Source organism: Cinclus cinclus, chromosome 2, assembly GCF_963662255.1.
Source record: "Cinclus cinclus chromosome 2, bCinCin1.1, whole genome shotgun sequence".
NCBI classification, from domain to species: domain Eukaryota; kingdom Metazoa; phylum Chordata; class Aves; order Passeriformes; family Cinclidae; genus Cinclus; species Cinclus cinclus.
The window spans coordinates 33217158-33241272 of record NC_085047.1 but is presented as its reverse complement, the minus strand read 5'-3'; the positions used below and the strand labels follow the sequence as shown (position 1 = coordinate 33241272).

The window sequence follows — 24115 nt, the reverse complement described above, 5'->3', positions numbered from 1 at the left end:
AGTGTTGTTTATTTAAACTTCAGTTTAACAAAATTAGACTGTTCAGAAACTTCAGTGAACATCCTTTTTAAGTTGAAAGCTTGCAGAGCAAGATGCAAGTCAAATACCAGCCCCAGCAATTAGCAGATATCCTTTCATGAGTGTCAAACTGTGCCTAATCTCTACTGATCAGGTTCTTTTTCTCCTACCCGCTGTCTGCAGCTAAAAATAACATCAAGTTAAAGATGTACCAAAGATAGCAGCTCCCCAGTTCATGGTTCTTCTAAAGCAGCTTGCTCTCTTCCCCAGTCATGTTTTTTTTTCCCATGCAGGATGAGGGGAAACACAGATGTTACAGCATGTATTTGGGAAGCTCTCACTGGCTTGAGGGTGCCCAGGGGCTCAAGTGCTCATAGATCACAGTGTAAAAGATATTGCTTGGAGTGCAGCTTCCCACATAAAATCAAAACTTGTAAAGGTGTGTTGGTGTTTGAGAGGCAGGTTTCTCACGAAGACAGTGGAAACTCAGCATGACATGACTGCAGAACAAGAGGGGATGTATTTAAATAGAATCCACAGAAGGTGGCTGGAGGAGAAATGGCTTCATAATAGGAAATGCGTTGGTTGCTTCAGCATTAAATGCTCTCCCAGATGTGTTCTCTGCAGCAGGGACTCCTTTCAGCTGAAACATTTTTAGCTGTGTGAAACAGCCCAGTTCTTTATCTCCATGGCTCTTTGAGCAATGAACTTCTGTCTTACCACTAGAGGGGGACTGCATCCCGTACACCTCCCATCCTGCTGGGTGTCACTGGCCACCCCTCAGTGCCTACCAGCCCACTCTGCTCTGCTGAGCACTGGGGTCTCACAGCACCTGTGGAGGTCAGGCATTGCAGCCAAAGAAAGGCAAAGGCAGGTGGATGAGGATAGCATGATTGGTATAGTAACTGTATGCTTCTCTAGTTATCAGGTTCTGCAGAATGTTGGGTTTCATTCCCACACAGTTACAAAAAGTGTCCTGAGCATGACATTCAGAAAAAGCTGAACAGTGTGTGTGTGTGCAATGTCTCTGAGTCACAAGATGTGAATAACCCCTCTCCATGCCTGGATGAAGGAACATAACAGCTGCTTATTCAGCAGTGCCACTGAACTGGTCAAAGAGGAAATGGAAACATGATTGTTTCTAGATGCTGGGAGAAAAGTGAGGGCTTTAGGCATAACAGACCCAATTGTGTGCTGGACCTGACCTGCCTGTTCCTTGCTGCCTTGCAGGGCTTTTACTCACGTGTTCACCTTTGGCCCGACATTCCGAGCGGAAAACTCGCAGAGTCGCCGGCACCTGGCAGAGTTCTACATGGTGGAGGCTGAGCTGTCCTTCACTGAAAGCCTTCAGGACATCATGCAGGTGGGCACTCCAGATGACTATGCAGGACTGGTACCAGAGTTTCTTCCTCCTCCCTGAGTTGTGCTCCCTGCCCTCAGCTGAGGTTACAGCTCCTCTCACCCTGTGTGAGCCAAGTAGAGGTTGCACAGGTATTTCCCAAGGAGGAGGGATTGTTCAGCAGAGATGAGGCCATAGAGGGGATTTGGACGGGTAGCTGTGCACACAGCCCTTATCTGAATGGGAAGCTCCACAGTTGCTGTATTGCCAGGGAATGTAAATGTACTTGATTAGTGCTAATGAGTGGCACCCTCCTTTTCAAAATGTTCAGCACCTTTCTACCCAGTGTGCAGTGTTTAAGCAGTGTGTCCTTTGGTGTGCTCTGTAAAGGCCTCCTTGAAATCTGCAGGAGAAACAACAGTTTCTGACATATACTGTTCACTGTGGCTTTAGCAGAAGACTGGAGGAAATCCTTAGTCAGCCAGCTTTTGATTTTTCAGGACTGACCTCTTAGTTGTAGTTTAACCACATGATGGATGCCTATACACTTTACTAGTCTCAGCATAAGCCAGCTTATACCCAGTAGGACTTGTGAGTAAACATCCACACACACTCTCATTTATCAGACAAGCTCTGTGAAAAGTGATTGGAAAAATAGCCTTATAAAGAAAAATACCCGAGGCACTGGCTGCAGATTTATAAAATAACATCCAGGTGGTGGTTTCTTTAGCATGGGTCATACACAGTGCTGAATCAGCATGAAATTCTGAGAGCAGAGCTGACGGGCTCTGTGTGCTGCTTCTGAATCTGGGATGTCTGGATGGTACTGGTCTGTGGGGACTGACCCATTAGGAGTCTGTGCTCCATCATGAATAGCACCCTGCTCTTTCTTTTGTCTCTCCTTCTCTCCACAGATGTGTGTATTCTTAGAGCACAGCAGGTGTATAGGTGTATGTGTACATACCTTAATTCCTGAGTCCCCTGTTTCTCTGGGTAATCAGGAGTCAATTGAAATCTACACTACTTTTATCTAGTATAATAAGCAGGGTCTTCTGTTAAGTGGTGTTTGAGCCCTTCAACACAGGGCTCAAGATATCTTGTGCAGAAAACCCTAATTTCCTGGCTTTTGAAGAAAAGACAGCCAGGTCAGATAATTCAGAGAATTAGATTTGAGAACTGTTCTGGAATTTGTAGGCTTTTATTTTTAAGGAAAGGAGGAACTTTCCCTCTCAATTTTGCCTTTGTTGTTGCTAAGTATCTTGTGAAGTCTCAGCTTGTGCTCTGTTTTAAATCTTCCCTCTGTCCCAAAGTCTTTGACAAACACCTTTCTCTATAACTGAAAGTCTCCTAGCAGCCATTATTTTACATTCCTCATAGTGAGTTTTTACTGCAACAGGCTTAATTTTGTGGTGTTCTTACTTGGGGAAGTGGAGTTCCCATTTTGTTTATTTTTAAATCATTGGGCAATCTCTCTTACAATAAAACAAACAAACAAAAAAATCCTAATTAACAGAAAACCCTGCTAGTTGCTCTAAAGCCTGTGTATCTTTCCTGGTGTAACTGACCTAAATTCAGTGTTTTCTTATGTATCTGCCTATTGGGTATTTTGTCTGTTTGTTGTCATCTGCAAGTTCTTTATTCTTGGTGTAACTTGGTGCAAAACACCAAGTTGAAAGCCTGGGGCTCTTGGCTAGGGTTATTATCTGAACTTTGTCCTCACATAAGGAGCTGGATTGTTAAAAAATTATTTTTAAAATTGCTATTCAATATTTGGACTAAATATCTCGCACTTGAGCAAGTTGTTGTGCTGGGAAAGCTCAGCATCTTCAGGGACATCTTGAAGTATTTGCTTATATGCCATTAAAGAGCCATGCTACAAAGATGTGCATGTTTACCATTCACTGGTGAGGCTTGAGATGTTTTGTCTAAAGCTCCAGAAGAAACACAGTTTTCATTATAAAATAAAAGGAAAAAAGGGGATTTAATAACCAAGCTACATGTATTTGGGAACAAAGGGCCTGAAGTCATAGAGCAGCAACCTTTTTTCCCCACTGTAATTGCACAGAGTAGTGCTCAGTTATTCCTAAATTAGTAGCACAGTTCTTGTGAAGTCTCATGTGTCTTAATCATGCAATCTAAATTTCTGTTGTGTGCCAAAATGTGTTTTAGTGCTACAAAGAAGCTTCTACTCTCACAGTAACTGGTTTCGCAGTGCTTTCTGTGGAAAGTCCCATGTGCTCAGTGCAGTACTTCAGGCTGCATGGCTGGGTGATAATATTTCTGCTTTAGTGTACTGGGTGCATGTGAGGGTATCTAAGGAGGGACCTCTTTTTGTAAGTCAAGTTAAGAAGTTGTGCCAGGTTGCCCCCAAGGCACTTCTCCTTCAAAATGAATGAGAAGGATTTAGAAAAATTTCAGGTAGACAGTAGAAGAGGTCCAATCGTGGAAACGTCTGGACTCCCTAGAGCCATCAGCCCTCCCAGTACCTGAATTGGTGGTCCAAGGTCTCCAGTTTTATTTGTCCTGTGAGATGCCTGTTATCACTCTCTCCTTCTCTCTTCAATGCTGTGTCATGTAGTTGTATTTGTAGGCCATTATCTTCTATTTTTCATTCCACTGTATCAGCAGTGCAGTATATTTAAAGGATCCCACTTCACTTGTGACATTAATGGAGTCTCAAAGAGACCATATGATACAGTCATTATTGAATTTCATCAAAAGCACATACAAAGCCATGCTAAAAAAGACATTATTTAGGCTGTAAAGTTAGGAAATGCAAGAAGGAAGTTTTCCTGAGGGCACTGTCAGGAGTTTATGCACAGTGTTTGTCTTCCTTAACAAGATTATATCCTAGCACTACTGTCTCTTTAAGGGATGGATAATATATCTCTTTAAGATGGAGTATACAATTTAGCACTCAGTATTTGAGCTGTGTCCTGAGGGCAGGAGTATTGTCTTCCACTGGCTATGTACTTCATCAAAATTAATTTGCTGTCATTACAGCCTAGTGACATGGAGCATTATTACCTCCATTTTACAGAGGGGAGTTCAGGCATGAAATGAAATCAGTAGCACTGATTCTGGGTGTCAGCTTTAGAGAACTTGGATCTAAAACATGTATGTGATTTGATTTCCAGACTAGTTTGCACTCAGCATTCTGTCTTCAGTACCAAGGCTGAGGCACTTGGGCAGGTCTGATTGCAGTCTTGAGGGAGAAAACTCTGGTAATCACACAGGAAGGGTTAGTTCTAAGAGTTTTACAAAACACTCTTTAGGGACACTGGGGTATGTGCAGAACTGTAGGTTCCTTGTCTGAAGTGGCATCCAGCTGCCATAGATCAGGCTTGTTCTCTTTCCTAACTTTTATCAGCATTCAGCTTTAATGACCAGTGGAGCAGTAGTCTGAAAGCAGACAAGTCTCTTTCTTGCACGGCAGCAGCATCTCTCCAAAATGGGGCCTGAACTGTTGGTTGTGTTGCTGAGAGAGGAGATTTTATGACCAAGTATATGTATATGACATATACAGTATATGACCTGTATATGTGCACACAGAGTGGGTGTGAGCATGCATGGAGGCAACAAAGTGGTCTACTGGTGAGTGTTTCCTGTGTAAGTAGCCTGTGATCTACACTGCATCCATATGCATGGCCCAGGTAAATACATACATAAAAATCCTACTGGCAGGTCATGTTATTTTTCTTATATAATCTTTCTTATATAATAAAAGTGATGATTTTAACCTTTCTTGCTGTGCACAGCACCTTCACTTGCTGCTGCTGACTTTTCCTGCTCTTTTATTGATGATTTGCTCTGTTTCAACTCTGGTCATAATTTTGTTTTGAGAAGAGGGTAAGTTGCAGTATCAAAAGATCCAGAGTAATATTAAGCAATACCCTTGAGAGCTGCTTCTAATCAAAATTGAACTGTTTACCGTGAAACAACAGAGCAACACTGAGGAAGGCCAGTGTTGATACTACTGAAGTTTCAAATGTGAAAATCAAAAGAGAAAGGCTAAAAGGGTTGAGGGAAGGGAGGAAGCTTTAACCTCTGTCCTTCTTGCCTGCCCCCCTACTAGCACAGTTTCCACATCATCACTGTGAAGCAACCACATTATTGGGCTTTTGGGACCTCTGGAGTCCCACCTCTGAGATGAGCTACTTGCTGTGATTCCAGTGCCTTTTCCCTGTGTAAGTCTCCTGTCAAACATGATTTTTTCAGAATATGTTCAGACCAATCACTTCACCTATATCTCACACTCATGTTCCCTTAAACCAGTAAGCCAGTGATTAGACCTCTCCATTCATTTTTCCTATAGCATACTTTGCAGTCTTCCATTATACCATCTTCTTAAAGCCATACATTCTCATTTTGAGAGGTTTTTTTCCTCCTTTTCTTTTTTTCTGTCTACTGTTTGTGCCTAGTACTTGCTTGGCATAAATAAGAGCAGTGAGGAGGCCAGTGTATGACCCACGTGTCTGTCTTTTTTGCCAGGATAAAACCTCAGTCTCAAACCTGGAAATATTTCTCAGATTGTTTTTCCCATACCACCCACATCTTTTTTCCACAAGAGGAAGCTGCTTATGTTGAATGCTGTGGGAACCTAATTGTTACTTTATCGCACAGTGAGGAAAAAAGTGCTAATTAAACAACATGCCTTTCCGAAACCAGATGATACTTTCATTTTCTAGAAAGAGGAAGCTTAATGTAAAATCCCTTCGTCTCTGCCTGGTGAAACCAGATGAATTGCTAAGAAGTTTTCTAATTTCATTTGCATAAGCCTTTTTCTAGCTACTTTGAAGAAAGTTCAAAGCTGACTGTTTGGTTATTTGCCACTCAGCAGCAGGAATGCTGGCTTTTCATTTCCTCTGTGTTTGAGTACCAGGAGGCGTAAAACTGTTCATCTGCATATGATAATGCTGTTCCCTTATTTGCATCTTCCTTTTTCTTAAAAGGAGAGCCCAGGTTGATGCAGGAGTCTTGAGTCTGAGTTTGGCTCCAGAGGAGTCCAAATGGACTGCTTTACTGGCTTCACTAGGCTGGTGGGATGCAGTGGTTGTTCACCAGCAAAGAGCAGTGTTTCAGCAGCTTGGGGCAGGTGTGAAGGATGTAGATCTAAACATAAGTTTGAGCAACATGCCTGAAATCTCATCTTGGCTGTAGCAGTAGCCCAGCTACTTTGTTTCTGTGCCTTGTGTTCCTCTTACCCTGGATCTGGTTCCTTGTAAGACATTGACCTACTGCATCTTCTTGAGTTCTTCTGGCTGAACAACAGGTTCATCTTTCCGTAGTCACCGTCTTTGTGGTGTCTAGGGGCTGCTGCTTACCTAGATACCATTAGTGGAACCTTCACTTTTCTCAACTCTGCAATTAATTAAGCAGTTGTTACGTTTAGGAAAAAAAAAAAACAAACAAAACCCTAAATCAAATAAAAACAACAAACAAACAAAAAACACCACAACCAACCAGGAATGTGCCAGAACTTTGAGATGCACTTTGTTAGGAAAAACCTTGTCCCATCCCAGGCTGAGATGACATGCAGCCCCAGCTGCATTGCTCTATTTTTACAAAGAAAATGAGCAGGGGAGGGTGATTTTGAAGAAGAGGTGGGATGATCATCAGTTGATACCACCAGTGTCAACTATCTGCTTTGTGCTAGTGTAAGGCTACAGAGAGCCATGGGAGCTCTCAGTCTGCACAACAGCAAGTGTGTTGGATGGTCTACTTTGCTTAACCAAAAGAGAAAATTACTCTTGAAATGGGTTGATGAAAATGCAGCAGCATCCCATGTGGGGACTTTTAATGGCATTTTAATTTCTTAATGAGTGAAGCCCGTTTTACTGGATAAGTATATCCAAATTGGATGATAATGTCATTTAGTTAATCCACATTAGTTTAGGGAAATGGAACCACATCTTTTTAGTTTCTCAAACATCCTGCATTGATGTGTCCTCTGCTTTAGCTCTCTACTCATCTTGTACATGTTCACTTTGCCCTTATATACAAAGGATCTCTCTAGCTGAGATCCATTTGATGGGCTTGCTCTGCACACTACATGTTTACTATCTTTCCTTCAGCTTTGCCTTTTCTAACAACAAAGCATAAATCCAGAATTGTTCATTACAGGACAGATGCCTCACTAAGAATTAATCTGAGACTGAACCCACAAATGGTTGTAACATGTATCTGTGGATAGCCAGGGTTGCTGCTTGAATATTTTAGCTGTGATTTTTTTCACTGGAGATACCTGACTAAAGATACTGAGGCCATCAGCAAACATTAAAGCCCTAAACCCATAGCAAAAATAAAGGTTTCAGTCTTCAGTTATGTTATAGTTTAGGTTTGCCAATTGTAATACATTTATCTTTTGTTGTGAAATAGAATTAGGAGTAAAAGTAAAGCAGGCCTAAAACTTAAAAGGGAATAAAGAAAAACTTCATTAACAACACAAAGAAAAATAATAAAAAATTCAGAACAGATCTTCAGACCACTCCCTTCTTCCTCTTTTCACAGCTTAACAACATACAGAGACACTTCAGTCAATTCCTTACTTAAGTAATCTTTTTCAGTTCACTTTAGGGAGAGGAGTTTCTTCTTGTTCAGCTGTAGGGATCTTTTTCAAGAGAGGAAATAACCAGTTCTCTCCTGACTTCACTTTTTTCATAAATAACAGCTGCCTGGGATCTGCCATTATGAAACTCCTCTCACCTTCACAGCCTTCCCAGAGCTGTGCTTGTGGGCCGTGTCAAAGTCATGGGGTATTACTTTTTAGGATGAGCTACTCAAAGGCAAAAGTTCTCTTCAGCTCACTTCTCTCTGTTCATACTTCATTCCCAGGAACAGAGATCCCCCTTTTTCCCTCGGGGCAAAGGATCTCCCAAAACACTTTACACCTCACGCCTCCCCCATGTCTTTCTCCATGGTTTAAAGGAATTTTTAGTGTAGCACGGTCCACCTCTATAACTTACAAAAAGATTTTTCAGCCAACCTTCATGGTGTCTCCTCATTTTCCTTCCATCTAGAAACTTAGTTTTTGCTTCATTGACTTTGGTGTATCCTTTCTGTTCTTCTTCCTCTCACCCAAGGAAGGATGGAAAGTCTGTAAGTCTTATCTGAGCATTGGTAAAAAAGTTAAGATCCCCCCCAGAAGTTGCAGGGGCTGTGCCAGGCCATGCCGGAGCTGTGTCAGGATCTCGGGGTGCCCAGGCCACGCTGGAGGGGCAGGACAAGAACTGCAGAGTCCATGCAGAGGAGAAATGGGTGCCAAGGCCGTGTGTCCATGGCTTTCCCCCGGCGCTGCCCGCCCCCAGCTCCAGCCGCAGCCCGGGGGTTCTCCCTCTGCCCTGCCCAGCACACAAAGCCCTGGGGGCTCTCCCGAACCGGGCCCGGCTGCCTCCCCCCAGCCCGTGAGGGCGGCCGGGCGGGCTCGGCCACCCCAGGGCTGCTCCGAGCCGGGGCAGGGCAGGGCCCCCCGAGCCACGGACACACCGGGAAAAAGGCCAGGATCCCAGCAATGGGCTCGGCTTCTTTTGGTTATCGGGGCTCCTGGTTGGAAACGGGGCCCGGCAGCTCCCAAGCCCAGCCCTACCTGGCCCGGGCCCCATGAGAGAGGGTCGGTGTTACCTTGTGAAAGGCTGGAAATGCAAGAGAGATTTCCCGGGGTTTACTTGCTTCAAATGTGATTCACTTGGTTTCTCAGGCTGTCAACAACTAAAGCAGCCTCCAATTGGTCCCATCAATTCACAGAGGAAGTTCTCATGGAGAAAAACTTGCTAGTGTGCCCAAGGTAAAACCAGCACAAGCTGCTAAGCAAGCCTGCTAATTAGGAGCACTAGTGAGGTGGTTCCCTCTTATACAGTCTGGCCATGCAGAAGGACAGAAACTCCTCCTGCATTCTTTAGCTGATGTGTGTACCATGTTTCACTTACAGTCTAAGACACCTAAGCAATGTTCGTTTTTCATGTGTTCCTTTTTTCTCTATTAGGTTATGGAAGATCTTGTCAAGACAGTGACAAGCACTGTGCTCTCCAAATGTCCTCGTGATGTTGAGCTTTTTCATAAATACATAGCTCCTGCACAGAAGGTAATGCATATGACAGGAAAGAATTGCAGTCCTGTCGTGTGTTTTGGGGGTTCTTGGCTATAGGAAGGCCTAATTTTTAATTTTTTTTTTCTTACTGTGTTGTCCTGTGTTAAGAAACTGTGAAAAGCTAAATATCATCTTGAGCTTAAGTGATTGTTCAGGCCAACAGAGAGAGGATGCACAACTTTCTGTAGCTGGTAGCAAGTGTGGTAGAACTGTAGTTGTCACTTCACCTGGTAGCCTCTGAATCATTAGCTTCAATAATTGGGTACCCTTTTAGTACTCAATGGCCAGGAATGGATTTTGACCCAAATCTAGATCAGAATGCATTCCTACAAATTACAATATAGTGGGAGGTCACTTTCCTGAGTTTGCCCCTGAACCCTAAAGCGTAGCTTTACATGTTTATGTTTTTCTTATTTTGACCAAGGGCAGGTTGGAACAAATACTGAAGCACAAATTCATGATGTAAGTACTATTTCAAAATGATCTTGCAGAGAGCTTTTGGGGAAAGAGTTCCTATTTTGCATATGTTCTTTTTTCTTTCACAACTCAATGTCTTCTGGGTTAGCATAACGTCTCTGAAAAAGCATGAGTTGCAGTTCCTTTTTACTGCTTGTCAGGTATACCCTTTCAGCTCTGCATGAGACTGACACCTGAATCTGCTGGCCTTTGGCTTTTGCTCCCCTGGACAAGATCCTCAAAAGTATTCTACTTCTAGCGTGTACCTGCACAGTGTTTGCTCATGGTCTTGCTTGCTTTTGGCTTTGATGCTCTGCTTTCATTCACACATTCACTCCAGTAGCTCTCTTTTTATGGAAGTATTTTTTTATATTTAACAATCCTGATTGTTTTTCTATTCCAAATTGATTGTGTAGCTCCTAATCCCTGTTCTCTTTGTGATAAAGAACTGAAGGGTTTGGGTTTCCCTCGCTTGGGTGGCCCCCAAGAGTGCCACCTCCTCCCTACTCCTGCTTGTCTCTTGAAATGGTGGAGCTCTCCATTTGCCCCACAGAACATTGCAGGGCTGCTCATCCCAGCACTGGCTGTCTTGTTAAGCAGCTACACCTGGGCAACAGGATCATGATGGATCCCCCGTGTCTCTGCCTGCATGAGAACCGTGGGAGTCCTAAGTAAAGTCCTCCCTATTTCAGTCCTCTTTTTGGACCTAACTGATACTCCTGAAAGGTCAAAGTTGCACTCAGTTTCTCCCATGCTCCAAGGAAAAGGAAAGAGAGACAGACCATTTCTTTCTCCCTCTGTCTCTCTCTTCATCAGCTGCTGGCAGGTCTGGGGCATTCCTGGCTTACACACATTGGTTACATGTGTTGAATCTGTGCCAGTGATGTACCTCATTTGGTCTGTGGCCTCACATAACCCAAACATATGGAGCAATATATTCCTTCTTGAGGTATTTCCTCCAGAAGCCTTCCCTGGTTTAATGAAGCCTTGTAATGGGGTGTAAAGAGCTTGTGCTCCTTAGAGAATTTGGTTTTCAATTGGATTAACCCGTGATAAAAAGATGAAATTATTGTGATTGTGTTATTCTTTCTTCTCTCTGTCCACAACATTTGGCTTGGTACGTGGAAAACTTAGCTGCCGCGTTACCTTCTATTGAGACTTGATTTCCAGTTACCAGACCTGTAGCATTGTTCACTGCAATTTTTCTGTTTGCTTTGCCATGATGCTGTTCTTTTGTGCTGGTGGAAATTGGTGGAGAATCTGCTCTCAAATCTGCCAGAGAAGGAGAGAAATGTAGCTGCACATAAATCTCAGGGGTTTTGCAAAGTAAAGTGGAAACATTTGAGCTATAAGCCCTTTGCACCCTTCGCTGTTATTTTTGCCTAGCACACCCTGGACTAGAGCTATGTTGTTGTAGCTATGCTGATGAAGACATACTGTTGTATTTTAAAAATCCACAAATTTCTATGAAGCAATTCCCTGCAGAGCTCACTTCTGACTAAAATGCAATATTGCAATAATGCAGAAGTGTTGAGAGCTTAGCACTTCCTGCCCTGCATGTAGCTGAAGCACAGGAAAACATAGGATTCTTGCCATATAAAATGCTTTTTGGTTTCTGTCCAAAGAAGCATTGCTGGGAAGTCTGACATTACACACAAGTTGGCATAGTGGTGGGGAAATGCCTCCTTAATTTACCAGCATGGCATTTAGCCAGAAAACTTTGTTATTCCTTTCATAGTTATCTTAAAGACTTTTCTTCCTCTTGCAGCATTTCCTACAGTGAAGCAGTGGAAATTTTGAAGCAAGCTCCTCAAACTTTCACTTTCAAGCCAGAGGTAGGTCATTGCCAGCTGGTTTGTCCCTCTGCAGAGCCTGAACTTTGTAGACTCTTCTTACTTTGCACAGATTATCTGCCTCCTGGGGTGTTTTCTTTGCTGGGTTATAAATCCAATGTAATTTTTGCCCTTTGGGTTTAAAATGGGAGCAATACAAGGAGTGAGATCTGTAGCAGAACATGTAACACTTGCAGGGAAGGAAGTGATGAGATTGCAGTTGAAGGACCAAGGCTTAGCAAAGGCACTTCTCTTTCCTGTATGTGAATAGTGCTGAGAATGTTGCAGATTCAGTAGCAATCATCTAAGAAGAGTTGTTGTAATAATTCTCAAGAAAAGGAAAGATAAGAGGATAGCACCGTAGGTTTGACAAGGATTAATAAACCAATACCATGTGAAAATACCATGTAATCTAGATGCAGGTAAAGGGAGTCCCTTGTCTTTCCAAAGCATAGATGTTGACTGGGAAAAAAGAGTAACATGCTAGTCTTTCTACAGCTATGAGATTACAGTTTTCTAAAAGTCATGTTTTCCCCAGTTTCAAACACACACCCACTCCAGTATGGGACAGCATTTGTGGTGGTGCTCATCTTATGTCTATGTTGTTTAATCATTATCTCATTATGATACTTTGAGAAAAATAACCCTCTGGCTGAAGCCAGCCTCATAGCCAGTTAGGTAAGTGTCTCATCTCTGTGCACAAGTGGATGTAGAACCTCAAATCTTGTCTCTATACTACCTAGATCCCAAGACAGCAAACTTGGGATATTTTAGTATGAAGAGAGTCTGGGAGAGATCTGTTCCCCTCTTCCCCTTACATTCCCCCAATATTCTTTGCACATCCTATAACCAGATTTGGGGTCTCAAGTAAAAAGCCACAGGATTTATAACATCCCTGTTAAAAAGGAAAAGTGAGGGGCATTGTAAAGGTCCAGTGTTTCTGATAACAAAGAATTGGTTAATAGGGTGCTAGGTTTTCTTAAGTTAGAATTAATATAGCATGTAATAGGACACAGCAGGGAAGAGAGTAATCAGCCTAGGAAAAGCTGCTGTCTATACACCAAGGATAATACTGAAATAAGGCTGGTTTGCTGGATCAAGTAAGCTGGCTTTGGAGAGGTGCCTGCCTTCCTTTAGATATGTGGAACATGGTTTGGGGTTTTGGGAGTTGAGATTTTTTTGCTTGTTTTGGGTTTTTTTTTCTGATTTAATACTAGATGCTTGGGCTTGATGCAGGGACAATCCTACCCTGTTCTGTTAAATTAAATCATATTATTTTACATACTTTGCTCTGCCTGTAAACTGTCTATTGTTTTTCCCAGCAACCTGTATGAGAAGTTGCTTTGTTTGGTGTCATGTTATTCAAAGCAGCTCATCTCTTTACATACAGGGATTTTGCTGGGTCTCTTGCCATGGGCAAGAGGCACCAAAGCAGATACCCAGGCCCCTTTTCCTGTCCTTACAGTGGGGATGTGACCTCCAAACAGAACATGAGAAGTACCTGGTGAAGCACTGTGGGGAGGTTCCTGTGTTTGTCATTAACTACCCATACAACCTCAAACCTTTCTACATGCGGGACAATGAAGATGGACCTCAACACACAGTGAGTCCATGGGTCACACCTCCACCACTTTTTTGTCTAGGAGCATGTCTTGACCTCCTGATAGACATCATCTGCTGGGCCTGCCCTCAAGAAGTTCAAGATGAGATGTGACCATCAGGTGATCCTGTCCATTTTTTCTCCTGTTGTAGAAAAAATACCCCAAGTGGGAATAACAGGAGGAAGAAGATTTGGAAGTTGGGACAATGTTAACTTTTTACTTAACTGCCTTAAGATAAGTTTGGCATAGTTTATTTCTTTTCTTGGTAAACTTCTGTACTGTTAATTGAAAGACCTAGAATTGGATGGCTGCAAGTAGTCTATGATTCTCTTGTCATCCAAATGTAGCATCCATATAATGCTCAAGTAGAAGATGGACACAAGAAATAAGCTCTTTATCAAGTCTTACACTTTGAAATCGTAATTTCTCAACTGAATTGAGACAACCTGAAGCATTGCTTCTGCTAAAAAAGAGCAACACCACCACCATTCACCACTGTGTCTTCAGTGGCTTTAATTCTAGCATCATTTCAGCTGTGGGTAAGAAAAATAATCCTAGAAGACAAAGCAGAGAAGACAGACAGCCCAAGCCTAACAGTGGTAACACTTGGATCCAGCACAAGTGCCATTGCTACCATATCCATTAGAGCTGGCTCAAGCAATGGGGATGGATAGATAGAGGTGAACACAAGCTACAGCATCGGAGCAGGGAATCGGCTTCAGAAAACTTGCCCATATGTCTTTGCTGTCTTCTGAGCTGCTCTTGGGTTCTTTATAACCCCACACAGGTTGTCACCAGAGTAACTTGGTGAGATTCAGTTCAAACCACTTGCAGTAGATGTCCTCAGTCTGGAACATTACTGCTATCATTTAGGTTTTCTATAAATTACTGATGTTTATACTTGCAAAATTTCCTCCCAGCCTTCTGTCAACAAGACTTTTCAAGTATATGCAAATCCTTACTTAAGTGTCCTGGACTCTGGAAGAATTACAGTAGGGTTTTACAAAAAAACATCAGTGTCAACTGTTCTTCTGCTAATCACTGTGTGGCTGTGTGGCATGACTTCAATTAGTTTTCTTTCTTTGAAGGTTGCAGCTGTTGATCTCCTTGTACCAGGAGTAGGGGAGTTGTGTGGAGGCAGTTTGAGAGAGGAGCGACTGCCCTTCCTTGAATCACGCTTACAGAGGTATGGAAAATCCACAGATGCCAGTAGACTAGCCTGAGCAGGAGAGTGTTTCAGCAGCTCTCTGTGGTTGGCAAGACAGAGGAGTGGAAGGGCAGCTATTAGTATTTTAAATAAGCCTATTTTTCTCTTTGTGATATCTTTTTATCTGAATAGGTGACTGCAAACTGGTGAAGAAGTTCTTGTGCTTCTGTTGTAGGTGTGCAAAGGGCCTCTCTGTTTTAGCTCATCAGAGAAGAAAAATTTTCTTTATGCTAAGAGGCCAGGGCAGTAGAATGCCTCAGCTCTACTGCAACTGTCTGGAGCAGGGTCTGCTGTGGGACACTTCATCCTTTTCTTCAGTTTCTGTGGCTGAAAGTGGATTGTGAAGGTGGAAGTTGTTACATATACAGAACTTGAATATCTGCTTGTCATCATGTTGTGTAACTGAGGAATTGCAGTTTTGGTCAGAAGCTTTGCCAGTTATGATGCAGGTGGCCTCAGTGACTGGCCTGATTTCAGAGAATATCTTTGCTAAAAGTTTCATGGGGAGCTTCACTGGAACTGCTCAAGACCTGTACTGTGTCATGGGGGCTCTTCTTTCCGTGGCTGCCTTAGTCTGCATCTTGTTACCTTTGGTAATTTTAGGCTAATTTCAATGTCAGAATATCAAAGCTGCTTTTTAATTAATAATTGATGTTATACATTGGGTAATTCTCCATAGACAGTTGTTCTCTGGATCCTGTCTGTTTGTTCAAAAATGCTGTAGAATCAGAGAATGGTTTGGGTTGGAAGGTACCTTAAAGGCCATCTAGTTCCAACCCTGCTGCCTTGGGCAGGGACACCTTCCAGGTTGTGCAAAGTCTTGTCCAGCACTTGAACACTTCTGTTTGGGCTAGTCATACACTTGTGCAAAGCAGTGTAACACCATTTGCATATTGGGAATTAATTTGTTGCTTAAATCAGCCACATGCTCACACAGATACATCTAGTCAATGGAGAAGAGCAAAATCTACTTCAGCAAAATTAATCCAAGAGGCACCGGCAATTAAAATCACCAGAACATTAATCCTCAGTTGTTAGCTTAGGGTGATGATATTCCCTGTACTTTCTGCTACCCTCCCTGTAAGCTCTCTGAATCAGGCATGCTTCAACTCATGTAAAGTACAATGTTGCCTGCTGCACTTTCTCAGTCAAAACTTTTTGCCCCTATCTGAGTCCACAGTCCTCAGGAGGAGGAGAAGGGTCCATGTGGAGTTTGAAGCCAGACTTTCTTGTTCATCAGGAAAGTCATAGAAAGCATTTCAAGGTACAAATGGGGTGTGTCTTCAGTAAATCACACCTCCTTTCACGTTTTTGTCAATTTTGAGTCCTCGGGATCTGACTTTGTTAAGCCCAAATACTTTAGACCTTTTAAGTTCTATTTCCTGCAGAACCAGCATAATAGAAAGAAAAACCAGGATTCTTGTCTTCTTATGCACGCTTCATACAATAGTTCATGAGGCTTTCCCTTTTCTTGTAGCATGCTCTTCCAGGCAAGTGCTGCTTGTGCAGAGTAACTCTGTTCCTTCACTTACAAGAGTTTTCTTTTTGTTTCACAGGTTAGGACTCACAAATACCTATCAATGGTAAGATACCACCTTGCTGTGCAAGCTAATTTTCTTCTTTTGAGACTGTTTAAGTGACTGGAGTTTTTTGGGTTTGTTTGTTTGTTTGTTTGTTTGGGTTTTTTTGTTTGTTTGTTTGGGTTTTTTTTGTTTGCTTGTTTTTTTGTTTTGTTTTGTTTATTTTGGTTCTGAGGGAGCAATTTTTGGCCCTGTTGCCCTGCCATCACTGCCAGTTTAAATGAAATAACCAGTTCATTTAAGCAAAGGTTAATCTAATGCTACTTAGTTTATGCCTCCAGTTTGTCCACTCATGGCACAGGTCATTCCATAAGGATTGCATAAGGTGGATTACTTTACAACCCATAATGATTTTTTATATTAAATCATTAGTCTGTGTTTGAAATTGGGTATATTCTGACCACCAAGCACAAGATAAACAGGTTACAGAACCACAGCAATTTGTGACCTTTAAGAGGTCTATGAATAACTCCCTTTGCAATTGACAGGGCAATTAAGTCAAAAAATCTCTTAACAAAGCAGTTAAAGCAATTAAAACTGTCTGCGAAGGAGACAGATCAACCTTTGTATTAACAGTTTAACCCATTAAAATGACAGAAGGTTGTTAGTGTTTCTTGGTATGTACTTAATCATAGCTTCTGGGAGAGTGGTAGTGCAGAGGATTTTGAATTAGAAGAGTATTTTCAAATATTCTGCAGAATCTGCATTGATCATTATGAAGGCTGCCTTGAAAAAAAGCGAAGTATAGGTTCTTCAGTCTACTCTTCCCACAGTGTGCAATCACTGAGGAATAACCCAGTGTATGGCAGATCTTCACATCATCCATGTGCAAACAGGGTGAATTTAATTTCTTTCTTTGTTGTATTTGTGGGCTAGAGTGCACCATATCCCTTTATCTGAGGGAAGGATTATCCTGAGTAAGGGTGGTGAGTTGTGTGGTTAGATGCTGAGATACAGCCCAAGGATGTCTGGTGTTTAGAGGCAGAGCATTCCAGCACTACTGGGATAGCGCAGCCCTGCCTCGTGCTTCCCGCAAAAAAAGATTAGGACATTGCCTGTGACCCCTTTGCATTTTCATATGATGTGTAACAATCACATTCTGGAAACTCTTCCTGCTGTAATCTTGTTTGGAGGCTGTTTCCTCCTTTATACTCTCCACTCCATCACAGTCAGTGTAAATTCCTGGAGAAGATAAAAGCTGTTGTTTCCCCCTGCCTGTCTGGTGTCCTAGGAAGGTGCAGGATAGCAGTAATTCTAGATGCTTCTGGATCGCAGTCCAAAATCTCCCAGAATACAGGTAGGTGGCTTGCCAGCATCCATCTTTTCAGTAGAGGTGGCAAGAGAGACTAAAATTAATCTCCTCCAATTTAATGATTGAATTGAGTTTCCAAAGCTGGCTCACAAACTCCTGGAAGAACAGTTGAGTCATTCCTTTTTAAATATAATATTTGCTGACTTTTGAATGTGATCACCTTTCAAGTTCCTTAACCATTGCCATATCTCTGATTCTGCCAGTTTTCTTCCCTACTAAGCAAGAGGATATTGTGGAGTCTGACTGTTTCTAGGACAGTTTCAGGATTGCCTTGTTTGTGGGTGAATCATAAGGCAAAGGCCTTATGATCTGAAATACTGCTCTCCTTCTTGCCATTCCTACCTTTTAGGAAGTTTTTCAAAAGATAGATAAAGTGGCATGGTCAAAGTCTATGAGTCTTCAGTACACTACATCTTTCCTGTTATGCAAGTTTCTTTCCATATAGAATATGAGTTGGCATAGTACCTTGGCTTGATTTTGTAGTTATTTTGTCTTATTTTCACACTTTTTTCTCTGAATTGTATACAGACCATAGCTCAGAGCTGTAGATGATCTTGGCTAAACTGGAAGTGATCTGGGAAAAATGAGTGATGAGAGTACTGTAGGAGTTCATTGATCTCCCTGTGACCAGGGCGTATTAGGTATATTGTCTTTTAAACAGGGGACTTGATCCTGTTTGCAGCCTCCAAGTGCCATCTTAAAAGCAAAAAAGCAAGTACTTTGTAATGAGCAATGTGTTCCCACAATCATCAGTGTGAGTAGTATTTTGGACGGTCTTCCTACGTGTAAGGCACTGCTTTTCTTATTCTGATTATCTCCATGTGCTTCAGTGGAGTCACTTGTCTCATACTGAACCCTTTATAGTCCAGGTATCTATTTGATCTTCTGGTGTAACACTGGTGAAAGTACACAGTAGCAGAGCAGGTATTGTCTGCTGTCTTCAAGTGGATGTTAGTGTGTTGTTTTGGCCCTGTTCCTGCTCTGGATGAAGAAGATTGAGCTGTGTTAGGCTCTTTAACTTCCAATAATCTTTGAAGCTTGAATGTCAGAATGTTCTGTTGCAGCCTCATGTGGCAGGGTAAAAAGAATGAATTGGGCTTAGGGAAAAGCAGCATTGGTGAGCTACTTGCAGCCCATGGCCTGTGACTACACTCACCTCATCCTTTAACCTTCTTTAGACCCTAGTGAATACAGGTAGCCCATCACTGTCCTTGGCAGCCACCTGGTCCTATTACTCCTCTTTTGAGAAGAAACTGGAGTGGTGTGCTGAGCCAGATGGAGGCAGGCAGAAAGTCAGGGTTTTTTTCTTACACACACATACATACACACACCCCCAGTAGAATATTCAGTTTCATAGACTATAGTATCTTTGTTCTTTCAGCCCTACCTTTTTCAAACTGGCCACAGAACCTTCAGCATGGCAAGGGGATTGCATAAAAGATTGAGATTATATTTGTTTTGAAAATAACACATTCTGTTTAGGAATGGTCACTAGGAGAGCACTGCTCTTCATAGTGCCTTGCTGTGCAGCACAGGGAGCTCACGATGATAATAAAAGAATATAAATCTTTAAAAAGGATGAACGGAAATATTCTTCTAACATGGCACGTAACGAGCTCCTGGAATTCCTTGCTGGGCAATGTTGTTACAGCATACACTTTAGTAAGATTCAAATTTCTGAAGACCTACCAGTGCTCAGATCCAGAGCTGGAACACCTGGGCCAGCTGGGGTCACAGAAACTTACTTCCCCTGTGGAATAAAGCTGCACAGTCCATCAGTTGCCAAGAGAGTGCTCAGCTCCCCTCTTAGGTATGAGCTACTAGCAAAAACAGCTAGACTAGTTCACAACTCTTTTTGAGGTGAAAAACATCCAGTGTCTGTAGACTACTGAATGAAGGAAAACCTCAGGGAGTATTTTGCAGCCTAAAGGGATTTTTCTCTTCATCTGCAGGCAGTTACTTTTTCTTTCATCTGTGAAGAATGGAAAATTTCTCAATTCTTCTGCTTCTTCTATGCACTGTCATCAGAAAGGATTCGCAGTCTTGATTCTCAGCACATTTAATTCAATGGACTTTTTCCATTAACTTTGATGGGTTTTGTTTCGCTCCTTTTGCCAAAATGGCTTCTCAAAGTGCTTTGGGATCTACAGATCAAAGTCCTGGATAAGCAAGGGTAGAATTTATTATTATTGTTCATCTGGAAATAGCTGAGTTATTTCATCTTCTTACAATGACTTTATAAACTCTTGCCAGAAAAAAGGGAGAGAAGATGCTGGGCTTAGTCTCAACTGCCTTTGCACAGGCTGATGCACTTACAGACATCATCAGAAAAGTTTGTGCTATTGTATTTCTGGTTACAGCTGAAGTAGTTACCAGCTGGTTTGGCAGTTCTGCTCAGAGCTCCTGAGCTGTGCCAGACTGATCTGCCACAGCCAGCACCGTATCCCTCACATTTATGAGGTCTTTCCTGTTTCACGAGCCACCACCCTCAGCATCAGATCTGCCCGTCACCTCCCTTGCAAACCCTCATAAAGTTGCACAGCAGAGCTCCCCAGGAGCAGTTCCAGGGCATTTGCAGAGACTCAAATTCTTCTTAATGCAGTCTGTGTAAAGTGGATAGAGATGAAGACCACCATGCTGTTGCACAGCCCACATGTTCATATCCTGGGCATAATCCTCATCACAAGATGTGGGGTGCATACACCAAGCTTTGTGAGCCAAGCTAACACCCAGCAGCACAGAGAGAAAAGCACATGGGTCCCAGTCATCAGAAGACATGTCCCACTCTTGGGCCTGGGCCTGCTGTTCAACTTGGAAACTGCACTTTGTGTGTCAGTGCTACTAGAAAGAAGCTCTGCTTCTCTTTTTGCTATTTGGGCAGTGGAGGGGAGGGGAAAAACACTGGGGAAGAAAAAACCTGAATATTGGATTAAGTGTAATAAATGGTTTCCCAAATTTTAATTACTGCTAATGAGCTGTAAGGAAAAATAATATTTCATGGTATGAAAAGCATGCTGTCAAACTGAGTGACAGGGCAATCTTCTGCAGCTGTAGAATTTGTCAAAGAGTACTTTTATTTTGAAAGTAAGGGTGATCGTGGGCTTTAGTTTTACTTCACTCTGTTAAAATACAGTCTTCAAGCCAAGAAAGATCTGATGTCCAAGCAACTACACTCAAATATATATAATATATATTTTACATATTTATGCATATATAAGTATATATACACACAAATATTTCCTTGCTGTTCATTAACAGTATGTAAAATTTGGGAAGCCATTTATTGCAATCAATCTAGTCTTAATTTCTTTCAGAGTGTTCTACCCCCCCCTCTGCTCCACTGCATAAGCAGTAAAACATATGCATTTATATTTAAGTGCACTTGATTTTTTTTTTAACTGGGATGATGAAATATTCATACACCAAGATTGGAAGCAAGTAATACATCTGGAGTCACTCAATCCCCTACTAGTGCATTCATATAAAGAAGAGTAACTTGGTGCCCTCAGCAAGCTCAGAAGTGGCCCCACAAATCAATAGAAGCACTGAGATGTTTTTCACTTCTATTAAAATAAAACCATTGGTGACAATTTATAGCTGCAAAAACAATATCACATCAGCCACAGTCCAGCTGGGAAATGGGTGACTGTAGAAGAGCATCATAATCTTGTTGACACCCATATACTCAGAGTATCTCCTTCCAAACATTTTCTGAGTTTTCTGTGCACAACAGGTGCTGTTCTGCAAAATAAAATATCTTGCACCAGATCTCATTTTTAGAGAAGATATGTTCAAGGGTTTTTTTTTGGTTTACTATGGAAATAAGTTAATCAGTCTCTAACAGTGATTGGGGATAAAGGATCAAAAAGCCATTGTAACTACCTTAAAAAAAACCAAAAAAAACTAAGCAATGTTAAGCACAAGACAGCAAGACCTATTTTAGCTTCTGAAGAAATTACTGGAAATGAAATTACTTAGTTGAAAACCAAACAGAAAGTGAAAGAATTTGCAGGACAGATTTCCACACCAACAAGCCCAAGCAGAGGTCTTCACCTTCAGCAGTGGAAGTGTTTTGTGATTCTGTAAGAACCAGGGCTTGTTCCTCTGCTAGGAATATTTTAGGTGCTAAAGCTACACTAAAAGGTGTGTTGAATATGAACAGAGCTGTGGTGCTCAAGCTGTTCTTCATACCCAAATATATTCTTGCTCCTAAAAAACTATGCTGTAGTGTGTTGCCAAAGCATAGCTAAGCTGGTTTAAACTTGAGGTTTCTGCTGTTGCGATTCTGCCTCTTCAAACCCCTGACCAACACAGAAATCACAGTGGTTGGGGTCAAAGGGAAGTAATTAAGATGGAAAGCAAAACCCTAGATGAAAAGCTCACTTTAATGACATCAGCATAACCATGTTGCAGATGTAACTGTCTGTTTAAATTACAGGTATCTAGACCTCCGAAAATTTGGATCAGTTCCTCATGGAGGCTTCGGAATGGGGTTTGAACGCTACCTGCAGTACGTCTTGGGAGTTGACAATATCAAAGATGTTATACCTTTCCCCAGGTTTTCTCACTCCTGTCTCCTGTAGCTCAGCAGTTGACTCACGTGGAGAAAACCACTGGTGTAACTATGTGTATATAACATACCAGAATATGACTGAGTGTGTTGTAGTGGGAAATCAAGATAACTTTTATATCAGTGAAACTCTTGGTCAATTTAATATTGGGCTATTGAAAATAATATATGTTCTGGTGAGACTGTGGAAGGACACTGACAGTTAATTTGATAGCAGCTCATGTTTTCAGTGCACTTCAGGAGTATTAATAAATCTCACTTAACTAAAGGGTTACGATTCTCATGAGACTAATACATGCCATGGAAGTACTGAACAAGCACAGAAGGTAGCAGGAGGTTTATGTGAAATATTAATAAGGAAGTATGACCTAAAATATTGTCATGGCTGTGATACACTTGCTACTGCTACAGTCAGGAAATGGCTGCTGTAAAGCATGATTCTCCCCACTCCAAGTTAAAAGCAAATATTGTTTACCTTGGAACAATCAGCCAAACCTAGCAAGGAATAATGTCATATTGGAACTGCTGGAGTGAGTTTGTTGAATGATGTTTGATTTTGTGAATCATCAATAAAGATGTACACTGGGTTGTTTTATAACTATGTATGGTTTCTTCTTCTCTTGTAAAACTAGCTCTCAGCATGAGTGTTTCCTTCAGTGTCTTTGGTTGAGGTTTAATTTTCTGCATAACCAGATTCGTTGCACCATTTCTGCAGAAGGTATCTGTTTTCTGTCTCCAAGAAAGTACATATTCATAGCAGACAGAAATGTTCAGTTAGATGGGAGCTCGTCCATCCATCTATCCATCCATCTCTCCAGAGCCAAATTGCAGTTCATGGTGGGGTTTTGTTGGTGCTTTGCTTTTCTGTTGTTCTCATGTCAGACCAAGCAGTTTGGTCTATATTGCAAAACAACCAACAGATGCTCCCAAGCATTGCTATGGATTAATTAATTGCTTATCACTATAGGATCTGAACTCCTTGGCAGTCTCTAATGGGTTTATGCTCTCAGCTTCTCTGCTGGGTAAAGAAATACTCATTTCTGTTTTGAAGACAGTATTATGGGAAGACCAAATGACTTGCCTAAGGCAACTGGAAACCAGTAATTTATTTGGGATTTGAATTGAGGGTTTCCAGCACCCTTCTTCCCTTCCAAATTATGGCAATCCAGCAGATGATTATTTGCATATTGCTTGCTACTCTGTAGCCCACTAGGGCTGGAGTATAAACAATGTAAGTAAAGAGAAAAAGCAAGGTAGTGGCCTATACTGCTGATGTACCCTGTGTATATTGGCACACACTATACTGCAGGACAGCCCTGGAAACAACTTTTCGAAGTAGATGGAAGAGATTGAAAAATAGTAATCAACTAGCATTGCACTGGTAATACTGCATTATAATCCATGTATCCATCCAATTATATAATAATACTCTCTGGTAAGGCTATGTAGTACTGCACCTGCAGCATCTAAGAATACCTGTTTATGTCATGGGGCACTTGCCATGTCTCGGTGTGCTCCATGGCTGGGGTTTTTACCTGTTACGATCATGCAAGCAACATCACCATGAGGTCATTACTCTGGGGGTTTCCTGTGTGCACTGAGACATCTCCTGCCTATCAAGACTTTTTCATGTCTCCTTCATCCACTTGATTAGGCAGGTGTTAGTTGTGCGTTTGCTGGTTTGCATTTCCCAGTACAGCCCTGAGTTGGCAAGTCTGGTTCCACAAAACAGTTAGAGCACCTGCCTTCCCTTTGAAACCACTGAGAAGTTCCCACATCAGACACTCATGTATCTTCCTGCATTTGGACCATCTCTCCTTTAGTATGTTGTCTTAAGTGTTATTGCTGGCCTTTATGTATTGGAATTACTTCTCTGCAGAAAGAAGGGGAAAGAGTACAGCTGCCAAACAGCCCCATCCACAGCATGTACCCTAAGTGGCTTGCAATGAGCAGGTGTCCTTATTGAGATCCTTACTCACTGATTCTGTCACAGTCCCTGTAAATGAGAGTGCCTGAACTGGAAGTCCATCTTCTGAGAACAGAGTGGGGTGATGGCAGAACATCTCCTGTCCACTCTGCTGTCCATCCCAAACAGCAGCTCTGGGCTGCCTGTT

The 24115-nt window shown here is 42.0% G+C and overlaps 1 protein-coding gene across 3 annotated transcripts in view; it reads left to right on the top strand.

The window, feature by feature from the left end:
• The window catches only part of NARS2 (asparaginyl-tRNA synthetase 2, mitochondrial), a 49593-nt gene extending 27579 nt beyond the window's left edge, over window positions 1-22014 (top strand). For 2 of the 3 annotated variants that reach the window (XM_062514105.1, XM_062514112.1), the window contains exons 7-14: window positions 1249-1381; window positions 9339-9437; window positions 9868-9905; window positions 11668-11734; window positions 13197-13334; window positions 14421-14518; window positions 16096-16122; window positions 21870-22014. In XM_062514105.1, coding sequence (XP_062370089.1) covers window positions 1249-1381; window positions 9339-9437; window positions 9868-9905; window positions 11668-11734; window positions 13197-13334; window positions 14421-14518; window positions 16096-16122; window positions 21870-22014 — 745 coding nt within the window. Of the gene's footprint in view, window positions 1-1248; window positions 1382-9338; window positions 9438-9867; window positions 9906-11667; window positions 11735-13121; window positions 13335-14420; window positions 14519-16095; window positions 16123-21869 lie in introns of all 3 variants that reach the window. The other variant, XM_062514098.1, reaches the window with a different exon arrangement.
• Window positions 22015-24115: the final 2101 nt, after the last annotated feature.